Here is a 21,074-nt window from a genome sequence, read left to right on the forward strand (position 1 = left end):
TAAATGCTATACTCAAAAGCATGGGAGAAAATCTTCTGACTTATGCAGTATATAAGTCTTCTAATAATTAGGTAACTAGCAAGTTACTGAAAGTGACATTACCTTAATGTTAATCAGGAAATCTGGTTTTAATTTCAGATTTTTTATTTTCTCCATTTGCTGTGAAATAGTCATGTATTCCTCTGAGAGAGAAGGAAATCCACTGAGAACATAACCTGCAGAATACATTTTAATAAATCTTTCAGAAAGTTATGACAAGTATATAAGTAGTTATACTTATCTCCTTCAGAGGTAACATCTATATAGTGGCACAATTTTAAACCATGTATATAACACTGTTAAAAAAAATATACACCTATGTCTCCTCCAAATTAAATACATACATAAATGTATTTTTTTCAACATAATATAGGACTTTGAAAGTCTGTTAACTCAGTTGAGAAATATAAGAAACAGGTAGACATTAAGGATCATATTCAGACAATCTACTTCATGTACCTAACTCGTGTTATAGTGACTAAAAGAAAATAAGCTTTTAGGGACCATTTTTTGCCACTAAAAGGCATTGTGAAAGATATTGCAAAAATAGCCACAATAACCTTTAAAAGCCATTGCTTGCATTGGCAATAAAAGGACCCTGAACTCCTCTGTGGAATATACATAGTGCTCCTGGGTGTTAAATCCTCTCAAGAGGAGGCACTGTGCACACTATATACGTAACAACTTGGCAAGCATCCATACAACCAGGATTAACAATGTTGAGTCCCTTTCAGCAAAGACACTGACTGTGCACAACAGGCATGGTGGTAATGGTACATTTTCCCTAGTATTAGTATGCACTGCCCCAGAAATATTAGTACCCATGGCTTCAAGTTCCCAGGGAAGTACTGTAACTACCAATAAGTGCATACAATACAATAACAACACTATCATGAGGAACTCAGTGTTCATGAAGCCACAGTGAGAAACTAAAAAAAAAAAAAAAAGATGAGAATATTCCCTCAGAGAAACGGTCTATGCAACCCAAAAACATAGCAGCAGCCTTTGCTACAGCTACTAGAACTGAAGACTCCTCTCCCTTTGGGGAGCCTACAGCCACAGATGTAAAATTTATGGAAAAGCCTAAGTAAGAGAGAATACAGTGTGCAGTCATTCCTCTGGGAGACATAAAACATGGATTCTGGTTTGTTGATACATGCAGAAGATTCTAGTAGGCAGTGAGATGCAGAAAGCTTGCACGACTTCTGCTAATAAAAACTTAGTTAGCAACACCTGACCTGAAAATAATGTGAATGTAGCATCTTATGCTACATATATGCAAATTATCCCAAACTGTTTACTTTACCCCAGGCTGATGATGCTGGGGGAAACTAACAATGAAGAAGCTTGCGTAAGACAATCATCAAACAGATCAAACTGTAAGCAGATTACTAGGAGATTTTGAGAAAAGAAGAAATCAGCTGGAAAAGAAACACTAAAGAAAGATTACAATTTGAAGGAAATGACGTTAGAATGAGAACAGGTAACAGCAGCCAAACCAGTCTTGATTGGCCAGCATTACCAACTTTTGCTTAGGCCTGACAGAGCAGCCTCCATCTCAAGTGCTGCAAGCAACTTGCATTTCTGTATGACAGAGCAGGCTTCAACTAGCAATGACCCACCTCCATTGTGCATGTGGAAACTTCTGGGGATCTTTCTCAATGGTACATGGATTAGATTAGAGGAAATGGCACACATGAGGCAGAAGCATGTGTGCCATGTTTCCAACAGAAGGCACTCACACATGAGGCAGGAGCACCCATGTTTCCAACAGAATGCACTCTCAAAAGAAGGAATGTGCTTCTAATACCCACCCAACTCTGAGAGAAGGTTTGCATGCAGAACCCTGCAAGTTTAAGTATATTCAAATTTTAGGACTTCAGCAATTTGTAGGTGTTTACAACTGGGAAGTGCTTAATCTTGTGATGTATCTATGGTATGGCTGACACTAAACCCATACAGTGAATTCCAGTTCACTGATTGTAAGTTAATAACTTACTATCAATAAATCAATCAACAACTTTCATGATGATTTGATTTAAATCATGCATTGAGACCAGCCCTGCAGAGAAGGTCTTGGGGGTTCTGGTGGATGGAAAGCTGAATATGAGCCAGCAGTTAGCGCTCGCAACCCATTAGGCTATCTGTGTCCTGAGTGGCATCATAAGATGGGTGGCCTGTAGGCTGAGGGAGGTGATTGTTCCCTCCTCCTTTGCCCTTGTGAGGCCCCTTCTGTAGTATTGTGTCTGGGTGTGGGGCAGGCAGCACTAGAAGGATGTGGAGCTATCCAGAGAAGATCAGAGGGATGGAGCCCTACAAAAAAAGGTTGAGGGGGCTGGGCTTCTTCAGCCTGGAGAAGGATCTGTCCTTCCAGTACTTGAAGGGAGATTAAAAGCAGGAGGGAGACTGACGTTCTACACTGTCTGATAGTGATAGAACAAGGGGTAATGCTTGCAAATTAAAAGGAGGATTTAGATTCGATATTAGGTGGAATTTTTTTACTCAGAGAGTGGTGAGGCAGTGGCACAGGCTGCCCAGAGAAGCTGTGGTGTCCCATCCCTGGAGGCACTCCAGGCCAGTTTGGATGGGGCCCTGGACAGCTGAGCTGGGGGGTGTCCCTGCCCATAGCAAGGGGTTGAGCCTGGGTGGGCTCTAAGGTCCCCTCCATCCCAAGCTTTTCTATGATTCTATGAACTGATCAGTTTTCTTCTGTGAAAAGGACATATAATTTTCTTTTGCAAATACTATTTAGGCTAACATGATACGAACTTGATGGTTTTCTTGTTCTATTTCAAAAAACAGCAAGCATGCCAGCTACATAAAGATTATTATTCTGTAACTTCTTACCTACAATCCTGAAACACAAGCTTGCTCGTTATTTTTTTTTTAAGACACTTCTTATTCTGAGAAATAGCTTAACAGCTTCATATTTGCCCTCAGTAAGATCTCAAAGAATTAAACTCTGTATACAGTGACTTACAAATTTTAAATATTACCAGTTGTTTCAGCACTTCTTAATACCTCTGGCACATCGGTTCCCCAGATAGAATGTGCTTATTTCCAAGTAAGAAGAATATACAAAGGCTGCTCTGAAAGTAATGTCTCCTATTTTGTTATGTTGGTCCACAGTGTCAGAAGTGGATGCTGGTGGCACGGCAGTAGAGGTTGAACTTTCCTGCCAATATTGCATTACATTTTTGCTGTATGACAGATGGCAGCAGAGGGGCAGTCTGACAGAATGGAATCTGACATGGAAATGCAGATGAAGCTAAGGTGGGTTATTGAATTTTTCCATGTGGAAAAATTGGTGCCTACTGACATTCATAAATGCTTTCTGAGTGTTTCATGGAAACCAAACACTGGATGTGAGCACAGTGAGGCAGTGGGTGGTGCATTTCAGCAGTGATGAAAGCAACAGTGGGTCATCTCTGCTGGTGCAGATTTTTATGAGCATGGCATGCAGGCTTTTATTCATCTGGTGAAAATGCATACGTAATGGTAGTGCCTGTGCTGAAAAATAGTGCTTTGTAGCTGAGAATGTGCTCTATCAAATAAAGTATCAAATAGAGTATCAAATAGTGCTCTTGGTATCTGTTGTAGTTTCCATGGAAATAAACAGAAGGCATTATTTCTAAAGCAATCTACATATTAAGATAATAGTTGCCAAGTAAAAAGTAATTAAAGCTGGAAAATACTTAACAAAAATTGGTTCTGGAGATGAGTTCTAGTTACTAGAAAAAATAACGAGGACATAGTCTGTTCCACTACATCCCCATTTTGGGGATCTGTAATATAAAAAATGGCTCAGCCACAAGAGCCAAATTTGTCCATCTTATGTTTACAGTCTGTAGGATTTCTGTGGTCTTCTGTTATACACACATCTTAGACATTCATCATCAGACTGAGTCAGGGAAGAAAATTCACATTACACAGACTTCTCTTAGGCTTTTATTAAAGCCCTGACCTTACAGAATAATAGCAGCATTTTCATTCAAATGTCTGTTTCCCATCTCCTCCTTTTTTCTGCTTCTTCCCTATTTACCTGTATTTGCCTACTGTTCCAGAAGCCTGGCTTCACCAGGTAAGATCGCTTCTTTTGTAGAATATTGAGTCTTGTTCCAGAGAAGAAATAAAAACTTTAAAACCAAAAGCTTACTGAAACTTGCTGGCTTTCAGAGCAGTAGAGATTTGACATGTTCTTGGCAGTATACCTGGCACTTCCCTATAATGGACATTTCAAATTAAAGTCTGTGCCAGAAAAATATACTACTTTCTCATAACCCAGTCTCAGTGAGAAAATGGAAAGAGAATAAACAATTGTGTAGACTTTACTACCTCACACTTCAAATAATCGTTTCCTTCTTTTTCAGTATCTTAAATGTTTAAAATATTTTGCTGGTATTTATTTATTTATTTATTTATTGTTACAAAAGTATTCAAGCCAAAATTCTGTACGTTAAATCCCACAACTTTATATTCAAATGAAACTATCCCACTATCCAATGAGAGTGATTGCAACACTTAACATTCATCTTCTCAGAATGAACTTAACATTGGATTGGAATGATGCATTCTGAACTATGATATTGGAAAAATAATCATTAAATACACTCTCTGTTTGGAGATGTTCCACAACCTGAGGTGCACAACCAAAGGGCTACAGTCTAACATACCATTACATATATTTGAGCTGTAATAGATGCAAAGTTTGACAAAATTGTGGTTAGCTTATTCTTGGAAGTTCAGGCTATAAGTAGACTTACCAAAATGTGCAACTTCTGGTGACTCAATCTTTTTCAGAATCATTTCTGTAACAAGTTCTTCAGAAATACTTTGACCTTTGAAAAGCAATTCTTGACACTAAGGTAAAATGCAAAACATAGCCTTATACAATGGATATTTGCCAAGAATGAGACAAAATTTACAGTCAGATTACACTTTTTACCTTACGCCCATATTCTGTTTCTTCATGAATATTCATCTGAATTACTTCCAAAGCTGCAGAAGCACATCAGATAGAATAAAGTTAATACAATTCATAAAATTTATTTTATATACAGATACGTCAATGCAGGCACACACACATATATATACCTTCATACATACAAACATACATACATGCAATTGCTTAAGTCAGCTATCGCTGTACCCTTGGGTTGATTGTGATTATGTCAGTGGTCAAACATTTGAAAGTGCTGCCCAGTGAGATGGTGGAGTCCCACCCCTTGGGGATATTTCACACTCAAATGGACACATCCTTGAGCAATCTTCTCTGGTTGACACTCTAGTGATACTCTGTGATGTCTAAAGTTCCCTTCTGAGCTAAATTATGATTCTGCATGTTGAATTTTTTTCATATTCACAGTGAAAACAAGCCATTAGCAAATGTTGAAGGAAAGTGTGTGTATGTACACATGTGGACATATCACAGTAAAAAAGATTAGTAGAAGCATAGTGAGCAAAAAAAGCTACGATGCTGTCTGAATTTACTACTGAATTTACTACAAATAACTAAAAACATGGACATAAAAATGCAGTAAGTGAGATTTACAGTGATCATTAACAAAAACTTTAAAATGACAAAGATTATATTGCCACAATAGACTGCCTAAGATATTTAAAAAGCAACTTGGTAGATATTTATTAATACTGGTTTAAGTACATTATGGCACATACATTAAGTACATTATTGCACATTAAGTACAATGTGGATCGGCTTAATTCATGAATTCATTTTGAATTTAGTCTAACCTACGTTTTGGACCAGGTATTAATCAATCTCGTTAGTTAAAAATTCTAAATTTACTTAGGTAAAAATCGCTTTCCTCATACTTATTTTTTTCATATTATAATCCAAAGCCTTCAAAATAAGATAAAGATACTTCATTTATATTCACACAAACATGAAATGTTACAATGTCCACTAAAGGGCTTCTTTAGTTAGTTAGAACAGACTAAAGAACAGTTAAAAATACTGAGGGTACACTTCAAAGAAAAAATGTAATGAAAATAGATATTGAAATAGTTAATTCATAATATAAGGGTTAAACCATCAAATTAGATTTTTATACAATTAGATGTATAATTCTGTGGTTGTCAACCCACTCTCCATCATATTTGAAAAGTTATGGCTTTCAGGTGAAGTCCCTGGCAACTGGGAAAAGGGAGACGTTGCTCTCATTTTTAAGAAAGGGAGAAAGGAAGACCTGGGGAACTACAGGCTGTTGAGCCTCACGTCTGTGTCTCCTGAAGGCATTCAAGGCCAGGTTGGATGGGATCCTGGGCAGCTGAGCTGCAGGCTGGTAGCCCTGTCCACAGCAGTGGGTTGGAACCAGATTGGCATTAAGGACCCTTCCAACCTCAGATGAAATTGTATCTTGTATTCTAGTGCATAATCAGAGAGCTCAGCTATGACTTCTGAAACAAACCATTGGGCTTTTTTGTTTTAGAAATTTGAAAATGCCAACTACATTCCTTCCATGATTTCTTACACTGATATAAAAACTATGCTTCTGTTTCTTGGAGTACATCCCTCCTCCTCGCCCCCTCACTACCCCTTCCCTCCTCCCCCCTTCCATCCCTACCCTGTATTAGGCACAGGACAAACACAGAAAGGGAAGCTCCTTCTATTTTTTCATGGTCTGTTTCAGAAAATCTCTGTGCTCCCTGGACTTCAATCAGCTCCCTCCACTTAACTAAAAGAATCACATGAATCACTTTACAGGATTGAGGATGTAAGTTGGTTGTCATGTTACATGTATCTCCTAAAACAAAAGGTATAATGAATTTAATACAACGTTCCAAACATAGTGCATGTTTACCTTCTATTAAAATGCATTTCCATATTTGTGCTAGTTTTCTAGCTAATGTTTTCTTTCCAGAACCCTTAAAAAGAAAAATATTATAAAAACAGTTAAAATCAGCCATCAGAACTGGGACTTCTGACTTATGCACTAGAAAAACATAAACATTCATTTTAATACAATTTATTTTACACTTCCTAGCATTGCTAATTCATGACTACTGCCCTTTGCAGTTGAGTACCTCCAAAGTAACAGTACTAACTTTATTAGTGAGTAATTCTGTTTAAAGCTCAGCTATGATTTGCCCATAAATTCCTGTGAGAAGCTGTTACACTGAAATTTATTATCTTCAGTCCCAAAGCAAATTATGATGAAAATCTCTTCAGTTATCTCTAAGAGACATACAGATAGTATTCTTTTACTAAAACAATGAATACATAAAAACTGCCCTAGTTGCTCCACAAATCTGTTTTAGATACAGATAAAATCCTTGTTTCCAACCCTTTGTTAAAACCTGTATATCTGTCTAGTATTAATATCAATCATTTGTTGAATGCAATGATTTCAAAAGAGAATCTTTCCTACCTGTTTTTTGCATTGTCTTTCAATGAGCATTTTATGTTTTCAGTCTCTAAAAACGTGAAGCTACTTTTTCCATAGAAAGTTACAAGACTGAGGTTTATTTAAACCAGACAAGCCAGACCACTCTAGTTTTCTGCAGATCTGAATGCATTTTTTAAAGTCTCATGCTGACTGATGTTCACTTTTCAGCTATAACCTTATGCTCTCACACTGTGATGCTTGCATCTCATCCAATTGGAGAACAACTCCTTGGCTTCTTTCTCCTTTTGGTCATAAGAAAGATTTGCAGCTGAGCGTTATGCTGGAGCCAAGCTGTAGAAATAATAGATAACTATACACACACTAAGGACTGGGAACCCTTCAGTCTGGTGAAAGAAGTCTGAAGAAAGGAAATGTTGTATCTGCATCTCAGCTCTATGGACATTTCCCATGATATGATCTGCCACTGTCTTTTGATAATATGTACTAGCAAAATGCAAAATGCAGGATGGGTGTACATTACTATCTGGTGTGGTCCAGACAGAGAGAGTTGGGGTGTGCTTTGGTGGGTCAATTTGCACTGAAGGGTAGGTTGGTTGTAGGTGCACATCACTTCTCCGCAAATTTCTGTATGGCCATTTCAAACTGTGTTATGGTACCTAATGAAATCACACACAAAGCTGCTTGAGAACATTGTGTTCACAATGGAAGTGGAGTGCTCTGACAGTACTTTTAGAGACAGGGACATTAAGAGAAAGACAGCTTACAGAGCACCAGTGGTATGCTTGAGTGCCTACCAGGTTCAATTCAGACATAAGAACTTTATAATCACGAAGTATCACTTTTTCTAAATCAAAGAGGCCACAAATTATTTTTAAAGAAGAGAAATCTTGAATTATAATTCTAATACAGCACAACTCATCAGGATAGCAAGATGGAGTTCAGTTTACTCCCAGTTGCATAGCATATAAGTATGTTAAAGGTCATTAAAATATTTAATAACCCATTGCATGTCTGTAAGTCAGTATATTAATCTGAAGGTTCTTTCATGCCTACTTATGTCTTTGTCATAGAATCATAGAATGGCCTGGGTTGAAGAGGACCACAATGATCATCGAGTTTCAACCCCCCTGCTATGTGCAGGGACACCAACCACCAGACCAGGCTGCCCAGAGCCACATCCAGCCTGGCCTTGAACGCCTCCAGGGATGGGGCATCCACAGCCTCCTTGGGCAACCTGTTCCAGGGTGTCACCGCCCTCTGGGTGAAAAACTTCCTCCTAATATCTAACCTAAACCTGTCAAATTTAGTAAAAATTAGAATAGTAAAATAACATAAAGACAATCCAGTTGCCATTAGGAAAACTTTTAGTATTTTGGATATTTCCCAATACGTGCCTTTTCATTACAGGAATACCACTTTCTAGCACACCTGAGTAGTTGAGTAGTCACTGAGGCAATAAAATTGGCCTCGTTAGATGTGATCAGAATCTTTACCTCAATCTGCAGAATTTGCTTAGTAGAAAAGATGAAAAAGTAGCCCCCTGTTTTATTGCAGTGTCCCTACACTAATGCTTTTGAAAAGAGAAGGAAAATTGCTAGCAGTGTATCTAAGGAAAACAGTTAATTTCTATTGGACATCTTACAGGCTTTCCAAGGACCATTATACATGTGGGCTTGGACAACAGAAAGAATTTTTCAGCTTCATCCTCATCAAAGATGTCTGTGAAGGGTTGAGATTGTTTTTCTTCTTGGGAAGCCATAAGTTACCTGAGATTGGAAGAAAAAAAAGCTTGTTATAAAATATAGTTCACATATGTATAAAAAGGCAGATACTTAAAAATAATAATGAGATAAGGCAAACTGCTCAGTAACAAAAGATGCTATAAGGAGGAAGAGCATTCAGTCGATACACACAGCTTGTATAAGCTCTTGAGCTGCTTCTGCAGAACCACCATTGGAACACCCCCATCTCCAGCTGCTGCCATATGAATGTTAATAACAGCTTCTTTCTTCCTGCCTCTCCAACTGTCTGTAGCCGTTTTTAAAGCAGCTCCGACACTCACCATCCAAACAGCCGTGCCACGGCTCTCTCCTCCCCAGCAGTCCTGGGGCAGCCAGGTTGCAACGGCAGCATCACGTGTGTGCGTCCCCGTCACCCGGCAACAGGAGAGCCCCGCCCCGTCCGGATAGCCCCGCCCCCTTCTCCCTTCCGCCCCGCCAAATCGGAGCTCAGTGTGGTGCGGGTCTCTCCCCGGAGCTGTCCTTAGTGCTGAACTGCCCGCCCGCGGGGCCACCGGTGCGGTGCCTCCTTCCCGGCGCGCCGCCCAGCCGCCCCGAGGATCGGTCCCGCGCTGCTCCTGAGACCCGCCAGCCGTCGGCGGCAGCGCAGGCGCTGTATCGCCGGCCGGTGAGCGCCTGCGCGGCGCTGCTCTGGCCCTTCCGCCTTCTGCCAGTGCCGCCGGTTGGGCCGTGCCGCTGTCTCCGGCCCTACAGTGTCTCCTTCTCGTGCAGTCCTCCCGTAGCTGCTGACTGCCTGCCCGGCGGGCGGCCACCCTCCCCTCTGCCCCCCGCCGCGACTCCGGGCCGGGGCGAGGCCCCAGCGCTGCGGGGCCGCCATGCCGGCGGCGACCGCCGCCCCTCTGATCAGCTCAGTGCAGAAGCTGGTGCTGTACGAGACCAGGGCTGTAAGTAGCTCGGTGTGAGCACGCTGAGGGAGCACTGCTTTGCTGCTGGGCCTGGAGCTCCCGACCCACTGTCTGTGTCGGAATTGGCTGCCCAGAGAAGTTGTGGATGTCCCGTCCCTGGAGGTGTTCAAGGGCAGATTAGATGGGGCTCTGGGCAGCCTGGTCTAGTATTAAATGGGGAGGTTGGTGGCCCTGCATTTGGCAGGGGGGTTGGAGATTCATCATCCTTGAGGTCCCTTCCAACCCTGGCCATTCTCTGATTCTGTCCGTTTGGCAGTATGGTGGTTTTATGCCAGAGATAGTTGTGGATGGAGTTAGACACGTGTCTTTAAATGCAATATTAGCTGTAAGTGTTACCTGCAGTGGTAACAGAACTCTGGTTTTCGTGGTGAACGTGGTGTAACCTCATGAAAATATGTCTGAATGCACATGTAGGCCCAAAAGAAGCCTGGTGCCACGAAGAACAGGAATCACAGCCTTGCTGGGAGACAGGTTTGTGCTGCTGTGCTGATTCCCCACCGAACAACTCAGGGAAGATGGCTTAGTTTGTGCAGAGCTTTAAGGCTTGGTCTGAGAGACACCCTGCTGCTTACAGAGGCCATATTGTGCTCCAGGGTTCTGTCAGCTGCAATCCTGTAGGCCTTTTGGAGGGATCAGCTAGGTTAGGTACCTTATTCTTTCATGTTGGATGGGAGAGGCAGTATCTGCCTGAGTGGGCAGGCTTTGGTCTGCCCGTGCTTTGCAGTGTGCAGTAAGGGGAGAAGCAGCACTCCTGAGCTCTGGAGGAGGCTTTGGTCAGCTGTGAGAGGCAGTGGTGTTTGGATCTGCATTTGCATTGGAAATGTTTCAGCTGTATAGTGGTGTCTCAAAACTGTTCCCTCAGTCACTGCTTGTGATGTAGATAGAGTATTTTCCCTAAATGTGGCTATATACTCTTTTTTAAAAAACAAAAAGTATGCTGTACTAGTACAAACTGCAGTGCTTTGAGTCCTGAAGTTCTGATTCTAGTACTCTTTTGAATAGGCCAAATGCTATATGAATCATTTTGGAATAATTGTTTGAAAACTCTTGATGCACAGACTCACGTTAGAAGGGAGTTAGAAGGGAGTTCTGGTGATCATCTTGTCCAGCCCCTGCTCAAAGCAGGCTCAGCTAGAGCATGTTGCTCAGGACTGAGTTAGAAGTATCTCCATGTATGGAGATTCTGTAGCCTCTGTAGAGAACCTAGGCTAGAGCTTGAATACCCTTGTGATTAAAATAAATAAATAAATCCTTGCACTGAGTTACAATCCTGTGTGATTTGACATACATCCACTGCAGCTTGTCTTTTCACCCCTGTGAAGAGTTTGGCTCTGTGCTACCTATGCCTTCTCACTGGATCATTTTAGAGAGCAAAACTGAACAAAACCAGCTTTCCAGGTCTCTTCCCATGTGCTCCATCTCCCTGATTGTGTTGGTAGCTGTCTGCTGGACTCATTCTATGTCAATACCTTTCTTGTCCTGAGGCACTCAAAACAGAACTTGTGACTTGGCAGAATCACAGAGAATCTTAGACAAAAATTTGTTGTTACAAATGATTCATTGTCATGTTGGGCTGCTGACAAAACTTCCCACTTCTTCTCCCTGAGGTCGCTCTGGCCCATGCAGCCTCCTTTGCATCAAATCTAATAATCATGAAATTCCCAGCTGTGACAGTTAGTCACTGATATGACGGAAGCATCACCAGACATAAAATTCAATAGCTTTCTCCTGGTTCAGGTTGCTCTTCTGTTTTTACTTAAGGCTGTACGCATGCAAGAGATGAAATGGGAGTGCAGGGAACAAACTTTGTATCGGATACAAGGTGTATGAAACTGTACCCCAAGATTCCTTAGAGACATTTTGAGAAGACAAGGAAGGGATGACTTAGACTGTGAGCAGTGGGAGAAACACAGAGGGTATATCTCATTCTAGTAAAAGGCCTTTGTTGGGAGTGGTGAAGAGACAAAATTGATGAGAAAGTAGAAATAGTTCAGAAAGTCTTTTTTTCTTCTTTTTGAGGGGAAAAAAATATAGTAGAATTAATGGAGTCAAACAGGAAAGACTCCTAGAGGTGAGGAAAACTGAATTCACAGTGCCAATTGAAATAACAATGAGCAAAATTCTTTATTTTCCATTAACACTTATATTTATAGCACTTGCTGAGACTGACCTTTTGAACATGTGCTTTGGTTCGATAAATACCGTGGAGATTTAAATTGTATCTCCTGCTCATCCAGCCAAGTTGAAGGCTTGTTTAGAAGTAGTCAAGAAAATGAGCTGAAACTGTTTGTATTCAGATCAGTGTCAATAATCTTTCAGTTTATTCATATATTTACTGTTGAAATGCACACCAGAGGGCAGTAAAGATGCTTCAGCAATGTGAAACAAAAATATTTTCTTATCCAGGAGAAGATTGATCTTGTGTGTATCCTGCAGATAAAACCCACCTGAAAGCTGTAGGCCACTTAGTTGGAAATTGTCATTCCCCTGAGTTAGTCTGATGTTGTGTAAATCAATTTGTGCCATCTCTGTAAAATCACATCACTTACCTGTTTTCAGAATATTATGAGGCTTAATTAATACTATTTTATTCTAATCAGGTTTTGCTACAGCCTTCATGTTCATAGTATCCAAATGACTCCCACAGTTTATTAAGCAATGTGACTTGCATAATTACTGTAGATTTTTCTGCCTTCCACTCCCAGGGATAACTCTGTGACTGCTTGTTTATTTATTTCTTTATTTTATTTGTCTTAAAAGTAATTGGAAAGATTTTATATGAACAAAACAAGGTTAAAGGACGTGGATATCTTAAGCTGCGGTTAAATGGGATAAGCTTTATTGAAGAAAATGATCTGACAGAAAAAGCTACTTATTTCTGTAGATGTTTAATATGTTTGAAGAATGTTAGAAATAATGAACAATTTCCATTAGCTATTATAATTTTCTAGCTAGTATTTGCTATGAAATTGTATCTCTCTCAAGTGAATTCATCAATGAATGAGAGCCCCTCTCAGTTGGACTCTACTATTCCCTCTGTATTGGTATTCCATGCTCAGGCAATGACAGCTGAGCAAAGGACAGGCTTGGGGCAAGAGAAGGAATTTTGTGAAGCTCAGGAAAATATTGTTTCCATCTTAAATATCTTGGTGTACTGCCAGGCATATGGGCAATAAAATGGGAATTTAATCTACTGGTGAGGTCTAGGACCATTTGTTAGCAGATGCTTGGTGGAATAACACTGATGAAAATACGACAAGTTTAGAAGGATATGTAAGTATGCCTATATATATATTGTCCTGGGTGTCATCATGTAGTCACTAGATCAACAAGAGAGTAATACTCTTACAGATCTATGTTTACTGTGAGTCCACTTTTCTGTATAGCATTATGATAAGGATTTTGTGGTTAAATGGTCACAAATTGAAATACAGTGGAAGAATGAAGAAAAATAGGTAAGAAAAATACGTATGAAAAGAACAAAAAGAGAATGGGCCTGCTTGGAGAGAGAAGAAGAATCATTTAGCTAAACAGTGGAATGACTGTAACTATTTTCAACAAGTTGTTCAAGTCAGGGGTGATGCTGTGACTGGAACTTAAATGGAATATTTAATCCACACCTGCATAATTTTCTGTAGGAAAGTAGTTGAAAATGGAGGTAAATAACATAAAGTGCAGTCTAGACTTCAAAGATGCTAGCAGATTAACCTGATTGTTTTGCATATCTTCATCTAAAAATTAGATGGCCTGAGGTATTTAAATCCAATACTCTACTGAGGTGCAGCACCACAAGGAAAGTCTATAGCTTCCCTAGTGGAAGGGAGGTTATTAGAGAAGTTAATTGTGGATTCAATAAGGAATCATCTCATGGGGGTGATTTTTATTTTTTTTTTTCCTGAGTAATTGCTTTAGGACCAATATGTTTTAGCAATTACAGTAATGATCTTGGCCTCAAATGAGGGCGAGCTCTGAAATATTGCCAATAATTAGGGTAGTCAGAGCACAAGATTGCATGAAATAATGATAACCCTCAGGAGTATATAAAAGAAATAATTTGGAATAGAATAGTATACTAAGAAACTTAGTGCACCTTAGGCAGATTATACACCATAAAAGTTTTGTGGGGGTTTATTAATTCAGAAGCAAGAGAGCAGGAAGATCTGGGTAATTTAGCAGAAGAAAAATTGGGAGGCTTAGCTGCTCATGTACAACTGTGAAAAAGGCAGATGTGATCTTTTGCATTATGGTTCTTAATGAGAAAAATACTAATATATCTATATGAAGAGACTTTGTATGGCATGTTGTGTATACTTTCTATTCCTCAACATTAAAGAAATAAGAATTAAAACTAGAATGGATACACTGAAGGTTCAATGAGTAACACAGGTGTTAGCCTTCTCTTAGGAGGTGCAAAGGATAAAGAATATTTATTTATTATTATAATAAAGGATCATAATTTTTTTTAATTGATGAAGTGCTGAAAAGGGATCCAGTTACTTATGTTTCTAAAAGCGTTCCATCAGAATAGATGTTAAAAAAGGGAGATTCATTTGGCTAAAGGAAAAATGTATAGATGTTTAATTAATAAATTTAAATGAAAATTAGGAGAGAGAATCTTAAAAATCTCAGTCTTGCAATCTTGCAAGCAGCAAGAGGAAAGTCTGAATTGGGACAGAAAGCAAGCTTTGATTGCATTGGGTTGGAAGGGAATTGCCAAATGTTGTGACTTTATACAGATATAAATAATATACAGATATAACAGATATAATGCAGAATGAGTAGCCATTCATGCATGCCCCCAGAATGGTGTTTTAAATGCAGTGGTTTAAAATTTCCCATCTTGAAAATATAAGCTTCAACAGCTTATGGGAAGCACACATCATGCCAACTGAGTTTTTGCTATTTTCAGTACATCTTTTCATTCTTTATAATCTCTTTCTTTTTTTTTCTGTGTCATTCCACCAGTTTGTACAAGGTCAAAGATACTCCCATAATAGCTGTGGGATCTATAGAAAAATGGAATATAGTGCAGGTTTTGCTGTGTCTTGCATCTAAGTTCAATTACTTTTCTTCCTTCTTTCCTATAGTTGAGCCCATATTTTTGTTATCCTTATTCAGTGCCTTCTTTATATCATGAAGAATCTGCAGTCAAGTTCAGTATATATGAAAACTACCACAAAGAGGAAGAGGCTAAGTTTTTCTTGCGTAATTTCACGCCTGCTCTGAAGGGGAGGTGGATGTTTGGCAGCAGGAGATGGCTACCATTGTGCTGCTTAGTTAAGCAGAAATGTAAGCAGAGAGATCCAGTGGTGTGCTTATCCAACATCAGTCTTCACATGAAGATCACTCATCTGGCAACCCAGCGTGTTTTTTTTCCCAGCTGCTGGTTTGATCCATAAATATCTTCCTACATTGATTGCAGGTGTTCAGGTGCTGGCAGGGACCTTTTGGGCTCCTTTATGAGGTGAAGTCAGGGCAGCCAGTTCCAGTGGCCCCTCTGCAGTGAAGGGCTGGCCTCTGAAGCTGTGATGGTGACACCTCAGGGAGAACACACTTGAGAAAGGGTAGAAACGTGAGGTAGACAGTGGGGAGGACCCTGGTGAAGCAGATCTCCACACTGCATCCTGTGGAGGACCCTGTGCTTGGGCAGGAGGACATTTCCTAAAGAATGGAGAGGACCTACTCTGATTTTTCTAACTGATGAATGAAATAGAATTTCTTCATGGTGCTAACATTTCTTAATGGCAATTAGCCTATACAAACAAGCAAGTCATAATTTAAAACTAGGAGTTCAAAGTAATTTTGTTAAAAGAGGAAAAATAGAATGAGAATGTTTGATTTCAGAACTCTCATCTTCCTTTATAGACAACAGTTTGCAGCAAGAATTCTCTTATTTGCTTAGGCTTCTTTTAGAAGGAGCTATTTTTATTGGTTTGGCCGAATCAAAAGATCGATAGAAGAGGGTGTAAAGCTTTTCAATTAGATTTCTTTGGATAAAACTTAGTCCCAGGTGAAGGTGACTAATGATTGTTCCCATCTTGTGGTTGCTTAGTGATAATTGTGAGATGAAACTTCAGTCCAGATCTCGTAGGCAAGCATCTGCATGGTACACTTGTGAACAAATTTCAGTAAAGGCCAAGGCAGACTAAGCTCGGTGTGGTTCATCTTCGGTGATGGTTGAATGGCATGCACATTCATCCAGCAGTATGAGGAGGGCTGCACAGTTTCTCTTGTGTACTGTTCTGTTGAGAAAGTTCTTTGTCAAGGTTGTTTATTTATCTAAACACAGAGGGTTTGCTGTAGAGTGCAGTTGTTTGAAACGTTTTGAAAATGCTCGCATTTATTGGTTCAACTGAGTAATAAACTGAATAAAAATAGAAACTCCCAGAAAGGTTTCTGTAGTTTACCTGTGAATTCTCATTTCTTTTTCTGTAATTATAACTGTTAATCAAAATAGTTGTGAGCATTACAACTCATTTTGAGTTGTACAACTCAATTTGAGTTTTGATTTACTTTCTGACTATTGCATTGCAACCTTAGAAATTAATTTATGTGATGATCCGTACACAGTGTTGCGTTGATTTAGCATTTTTCTTTACTCTTTCCTAGTGTTCATGTTATAGCAAATTTAATTGAAATACATGTCACTGATAGGGTTTTATTTCTTGCTCTGTATCATCCAGAAATGTCTGGTTTTGTTTAATTTTTGAAGGTTAGTCTTCATATCATCTTTGTTTTAATTTCAGATCTTAAAGGTTGAATATGAGCTGATATATCATGTTTTTCAGACAGCTCTGGTGTTGTTGATTGTTAGCACTCCCCAAAACTTTCCAAGTTAGAAGTCCAATCTGGGGATCCTAGTTTTGAATACTAGTCCAATTTTAAAGATTATTGCAGTTCTTTTTCTTTATTACTTCTATAAGAATATCCTGTAACATGCAGTGTCTAAGATTCCTACTTGCTAAATGGAGATTTCTCAGTGCGTGGCTTTCTAAGAAGGTGATGTATGCAAGTCTGTTGATTGACGTTTTGCTTCTGCTCTCAACTGACTTTCCTTAACACATACAACCTAGCTTTCTAATTTGAAACAACCCCTGTAAATTAGTCCTTATAAGAATTCAAAGAGTACTTTTGAAGTATTATTCATTATAGCAGAAGCTGCAGCAGTCTGCAGATGTCAAATTCTACTCTAACTCATCCCTCTGCTACCACTGTAAGCAGCAGAACTTTGAGTTGGCCCTACAGCTGAGCCACTGGTGGCCACCAAGCTGATGTGAATGGTGCATTTCTCATAGCGCTCCCTGATGTATTTTTCTTCTATTAAAATGGAAATGGGAAAAGTATTCAACCAAACTTCCTTGGTAGTAGCATTTGAAACTCTGTCCATCTGTCTGTCTTCCTGGGTGTCGTGTGCCGTGTTTCAGCCTTAAATATGGCCTTTGATTCCAGGTACCGTTTGGACAAACTGAAGCTGTACTGTCATATTTTAATTCAGAATAATAAGTCAGTTAACACAGATGTCACTTGCAGGAGCAATTATGCTTAAGTAATGAGCAGGACACAAGGAGACGTCACTGACCTGTACTGTGGTATCATGGGCTGCATAAAATAGTTTGGCCTCAGTTGATTCTTTTCTGTAAACAGAAAAGCAGAATTTATTCTTATTCTTAAGAAATTATTCTTAAAGTACAAGCTTGATTCATTATGTGTGGGTTGCAAATGAATATGATATTTCCTCTGCCCATTTACTTGCTGCTGCATAAAGAAGTAAAACTTGTAATGGTGTGGTCTAAGCAAGAGTCTGGCTTGGTGGCTTGGTGTTTATTTCCGGTGGGTGATGCAGCAGGACAACCCCATCCTCCACCTTTGTGCTACTCAGCCTTATGTGCTTGGTGTCCTGCCAGCTGCTTGTCCTTGCGATTCCCTTCCCAGGAAGTGCAGATATGGGTATAATGAATCTGCAGGGAATGGTTTCCTGTGCCAAGGGCTTCAGCGAGGGTGGGCTGTAATAAGGTGTGTCTGGGGGGGCTTCTTAGCTGTCACTAAGAAGCAGAGTAAAGAGCAGAACTGGGCTGCCCAACCACTCAGTAAGCTCTGTAATGTTTGTGTATGAGGTGCATCAAGGTGATGGCAGCATTCCCTTTTGCAGTTCACTGAATCACAGAACCTCAAAATCTTGCTAAGTCCAACCCCCTGCCATGGGCAGACCCCCCAGCTCAGGCTTCCTGGAGCCCCATCCAACCTGGCCTTGAACACATCCGGGGTGGGACCCCCACAGCTTCTCTAGGCAACATGGTCCAGCACCTTAACAACCTTCTAAGTAAAGAATTTCCTTGTATCTCTAATCTAAATATCCCCTCTCTTAACTGAACGTCATTCCCTCTTGTCCTATCACTATCACACAGCGTAAAATGTCTTCCTCCTGTTTTTAATCTCCCTTTTTATACTGGAAGACTGCAATGAGGTCTCCCTAGAGCCTTCTCTTCTTCCATCTGAAAAACTCCAGCTCCCTCAGCCTTTCTTTGTCGGAGAGTTCTTAAAGTGTTTTTTTCTTAATAAATAATTTGTGTAAATTATGAAATTGTTTGTTGTGTGAATGTTGTTATTGATTTTTTTCTCCCACACCTTTGAATCCATGTGACTATTGAAGTTTAGAACTGGCTGCATAGATTCACATGGACTTGCTATGCTTTCCTCCTAGGCTGGGCATTATTTATGAGTTACATCTTGCTGTGTGGTAGCATCGTACTGATTAAATGGATTAGTGAAATGAGAGGAGCCTATAGCAAATCAGTTCTGTAATCTACACTTAGTTTTACTTCTTTTAAGTCTAGGCAGTCACTTGTAGTTTGTTTCCATTAAATAAGACATACTATATATTCATCTGCAGTCTTTCCTTGATATTTTAAACGAGAAATGTTTATTGTAAAGTGGTATTTTGAATCAGCACTGTTGATCAAAACAAGAGCTTGTGTTGTGGAAGAACATTGGTAAGAATTTTATCATTGGAAATAATAATTAAAAAAAAGGCAGGTAACTGCTGCACTATTAAAGTATTTGAATTTTTTCTTTCTTCAAAAGGAACTTCAGAAGGCCTGTTAAGTGCAGGACAACAGATATGTAACATACATTAGAAGTTTCGAAGGAGACTTCTGCATTAATATTCTTCATTAGCAGTATGATAAAGTGAAAGTAAATAATGCATTTTTCCAGTTTAAAAAAAAAAAAAAAACAAAAAAAAACCACACATTAGGCCTCTTTCTTACAAGTTTTTGTCTCTTTCTTTGCAATTTAATTCTCTATATGAAGTTGCTCTCCTGTAGTTCCTACTGCACAAAAGCATGTGCGTGTCAGTTAGTATCTGTGTGCATTTGAATCACGGGAAACTTGGTGTTGCATATTTCAACCCGACAACATGCCTGATGTGTTACGTCTTGAATCACGTGCAAATAGTTATATCACCATTGGTCAAAGCTTTTGTATTATGCATATGCAAGGAACCTATGGAAGTGGCTTAATTTTTAATTGAATAACAACTTTGGGAAAATGATAGCATTGTTTTTGTATTATTTGAGTGATTTTCTTTTAGTGTGAAATCTGGTTTTGAGTCTGCTGGTGCCCAGTTCATTATTCTGTATCACACATCAAAACTGCCTCTTTCAGTGTCTTCATTGCCTACTGGAATGAAGAGCTGTATAACTGGAGATTATTTATCTGGGGAATTGCAGTTGATTTCAAAGTAGGCCTTTTCTTTCAATAAGGTCTGATGATCCTAATCATAAACAGGGTCCTTATTTCTGCAAAGACCACCACACAGTTTTTGGCATGTGTTCTTATTTGCAGTCAGAACCAAACCGTTTATTGAAAGTTTCTTCATTTGAAATTTTTCAACAGCATTTTCTCATCAGATTACCTCTTAATTTAAGTTCTTTTACCTTTCAATTTGTTAGAGTGTTTGAACTCCTGTCTCAGTGGAGAAGGATGCTGATTCATCCTAACTGGCTTATTCCTGTATTTCTTTGTTTAACAATGTCACCAAGAGACAGTGGTTAAACTTCCATTGAGCTACACGTTTCTGTTGCTTACTGGAAAAGGCAAACTAATTTAAGACTTCACACATTTGTCTATGAACTTCTGCTGAATTCCACATAGGAAACAGGAAGACAGTTAATGCTGGTGCAAAAGTTAGTTGGACAGTGCCTTGCGTAAGGTGTATCTTTTCTTCTCTAAGCAAGTTTTCACTTTCTTTCAGTTTTTAATTTTTGTTCTTCCCTGGACACTGGAGTGAATGAGGTCTTTTAAGCTGCAAAGTTTGGTTGTATACAAATGTACTTACCCAAAGTATTGACATCTAGAACATTAATAGCCCAGATTAAATACTGCTTTTTTGATGATCCGATGATATGGATCAAACCTAGAAGCTGTATAAATTGCATCGTTGATGTATTATGTTAAAATGGGGTTTGGTGGCTTTATATTATGTAATATTCTGACTTTTTTTCTTTTGTTTTTTAATCTAGCGGTATTTTCTCGTTGGAAGTAATCATGCAGAAACCAAGTACCGTGTTTTGAAAATAGATCGCACTGAACCAAAGGATTTAGTTATAATTGATGATAAGGTGAGTGCTTCTCTATTTATTTATTTTTTCCAGTTACTCCAAGTATTACTGTATATTAGATGGTATGTGTAATTAAATGGTGTGTATTTAATCTGTTTAACAAGTGTCTGGCACAGAATCACAATCATAGGAAGTTGATGTTAGGAGAGATCTGTGAAGATTGTCTATTCCAACCCCTGTGCTCAGAGCAGTAACAACTAGATCAGATTGCTCAGGGCAAAGCCCAACCATTTCTGGATGAGGATGAAGAGTTCACAGCATCTCCGGGTAACATGTTCCAGTGTTTGACCATCCCCACAATAGAAGAAGCTTTTTCATATGTTCAAATGGAATTTACCTCTATTT

The 21,074-nt window shown here is 39.3% G+C and overlaps 2 protein-coding genes across 2 annotated transcripts in view; one reads left to right on the forward strand and one right to left on the reverse strand.

Moving 5' to 3' along the window:
- AK9 (adenylate kinase 9) overlaps positions 1-9,165 on the reverse strand; it is a 56,781-nt gene extending 47,616 nt beyond the window's left edge. The window contains exons 1-5 of the mRNA XM_042890194.1: positions 9,049-9,165; positions 6,861-6,924; positions 4,985-5,037; positions 4,803-4,899; positions 103-215 (exon numbers count right to left, since the gene is read on the reverse strand). Coding sequence (XP_042746128.1) covers positions 103-215; positions 4,803-4,899; positions 4,985-5,037; positions 6,861-6,924; positions 9,049-9,165 — 444 coding nt within the window. The remainder of the gene's footprint in view (positions 1-102; positions 216-4,802; positions 4,900-4,984; positions 5,038-6,860; positions 6,925-9,048) is intronic.
- Positions 9,166-10,005: 840 nt separating this feature from the next.
- The window catches only part of FIG4 (FIG4 phosphoinositide 5-phosphatase), a 62,801-nt gene continuing 51,732 nt past the window's right edge, over positions 10,006-21,074 (forward strand). The window contains exons 1-2 of the mRNA XM_042894539.1: positions 10,006-10,089; positions 20,631-20,729. Coding sequence (XP_042750473.1) covers positions 10,021-10,089; positions 20,631-20,729 — 168 coding nt within the window. The 5' untranslated portion in view covers positions 10,006-10,020. The remainder of the gene's footprint in view (positions 10,090-20,630; positions 20,730-21,074) is intronic.

This window comes from Lagopus leucura, unplaced genomic scaffold, assembly GCF_019238085.1.
Source record: "Lagopus leucura isolate 7727_CA_CO unplaced genomic scaffold, USGS_WTPT01 Super-Scaffold_73, whole genome shotgun sequence".
Taxonomy (NCBI): Eukaryota; Metazoa; Chordata; class Aves; order Galliformes; family Phasianidae; genus Lagopus; species Lagopus leucura.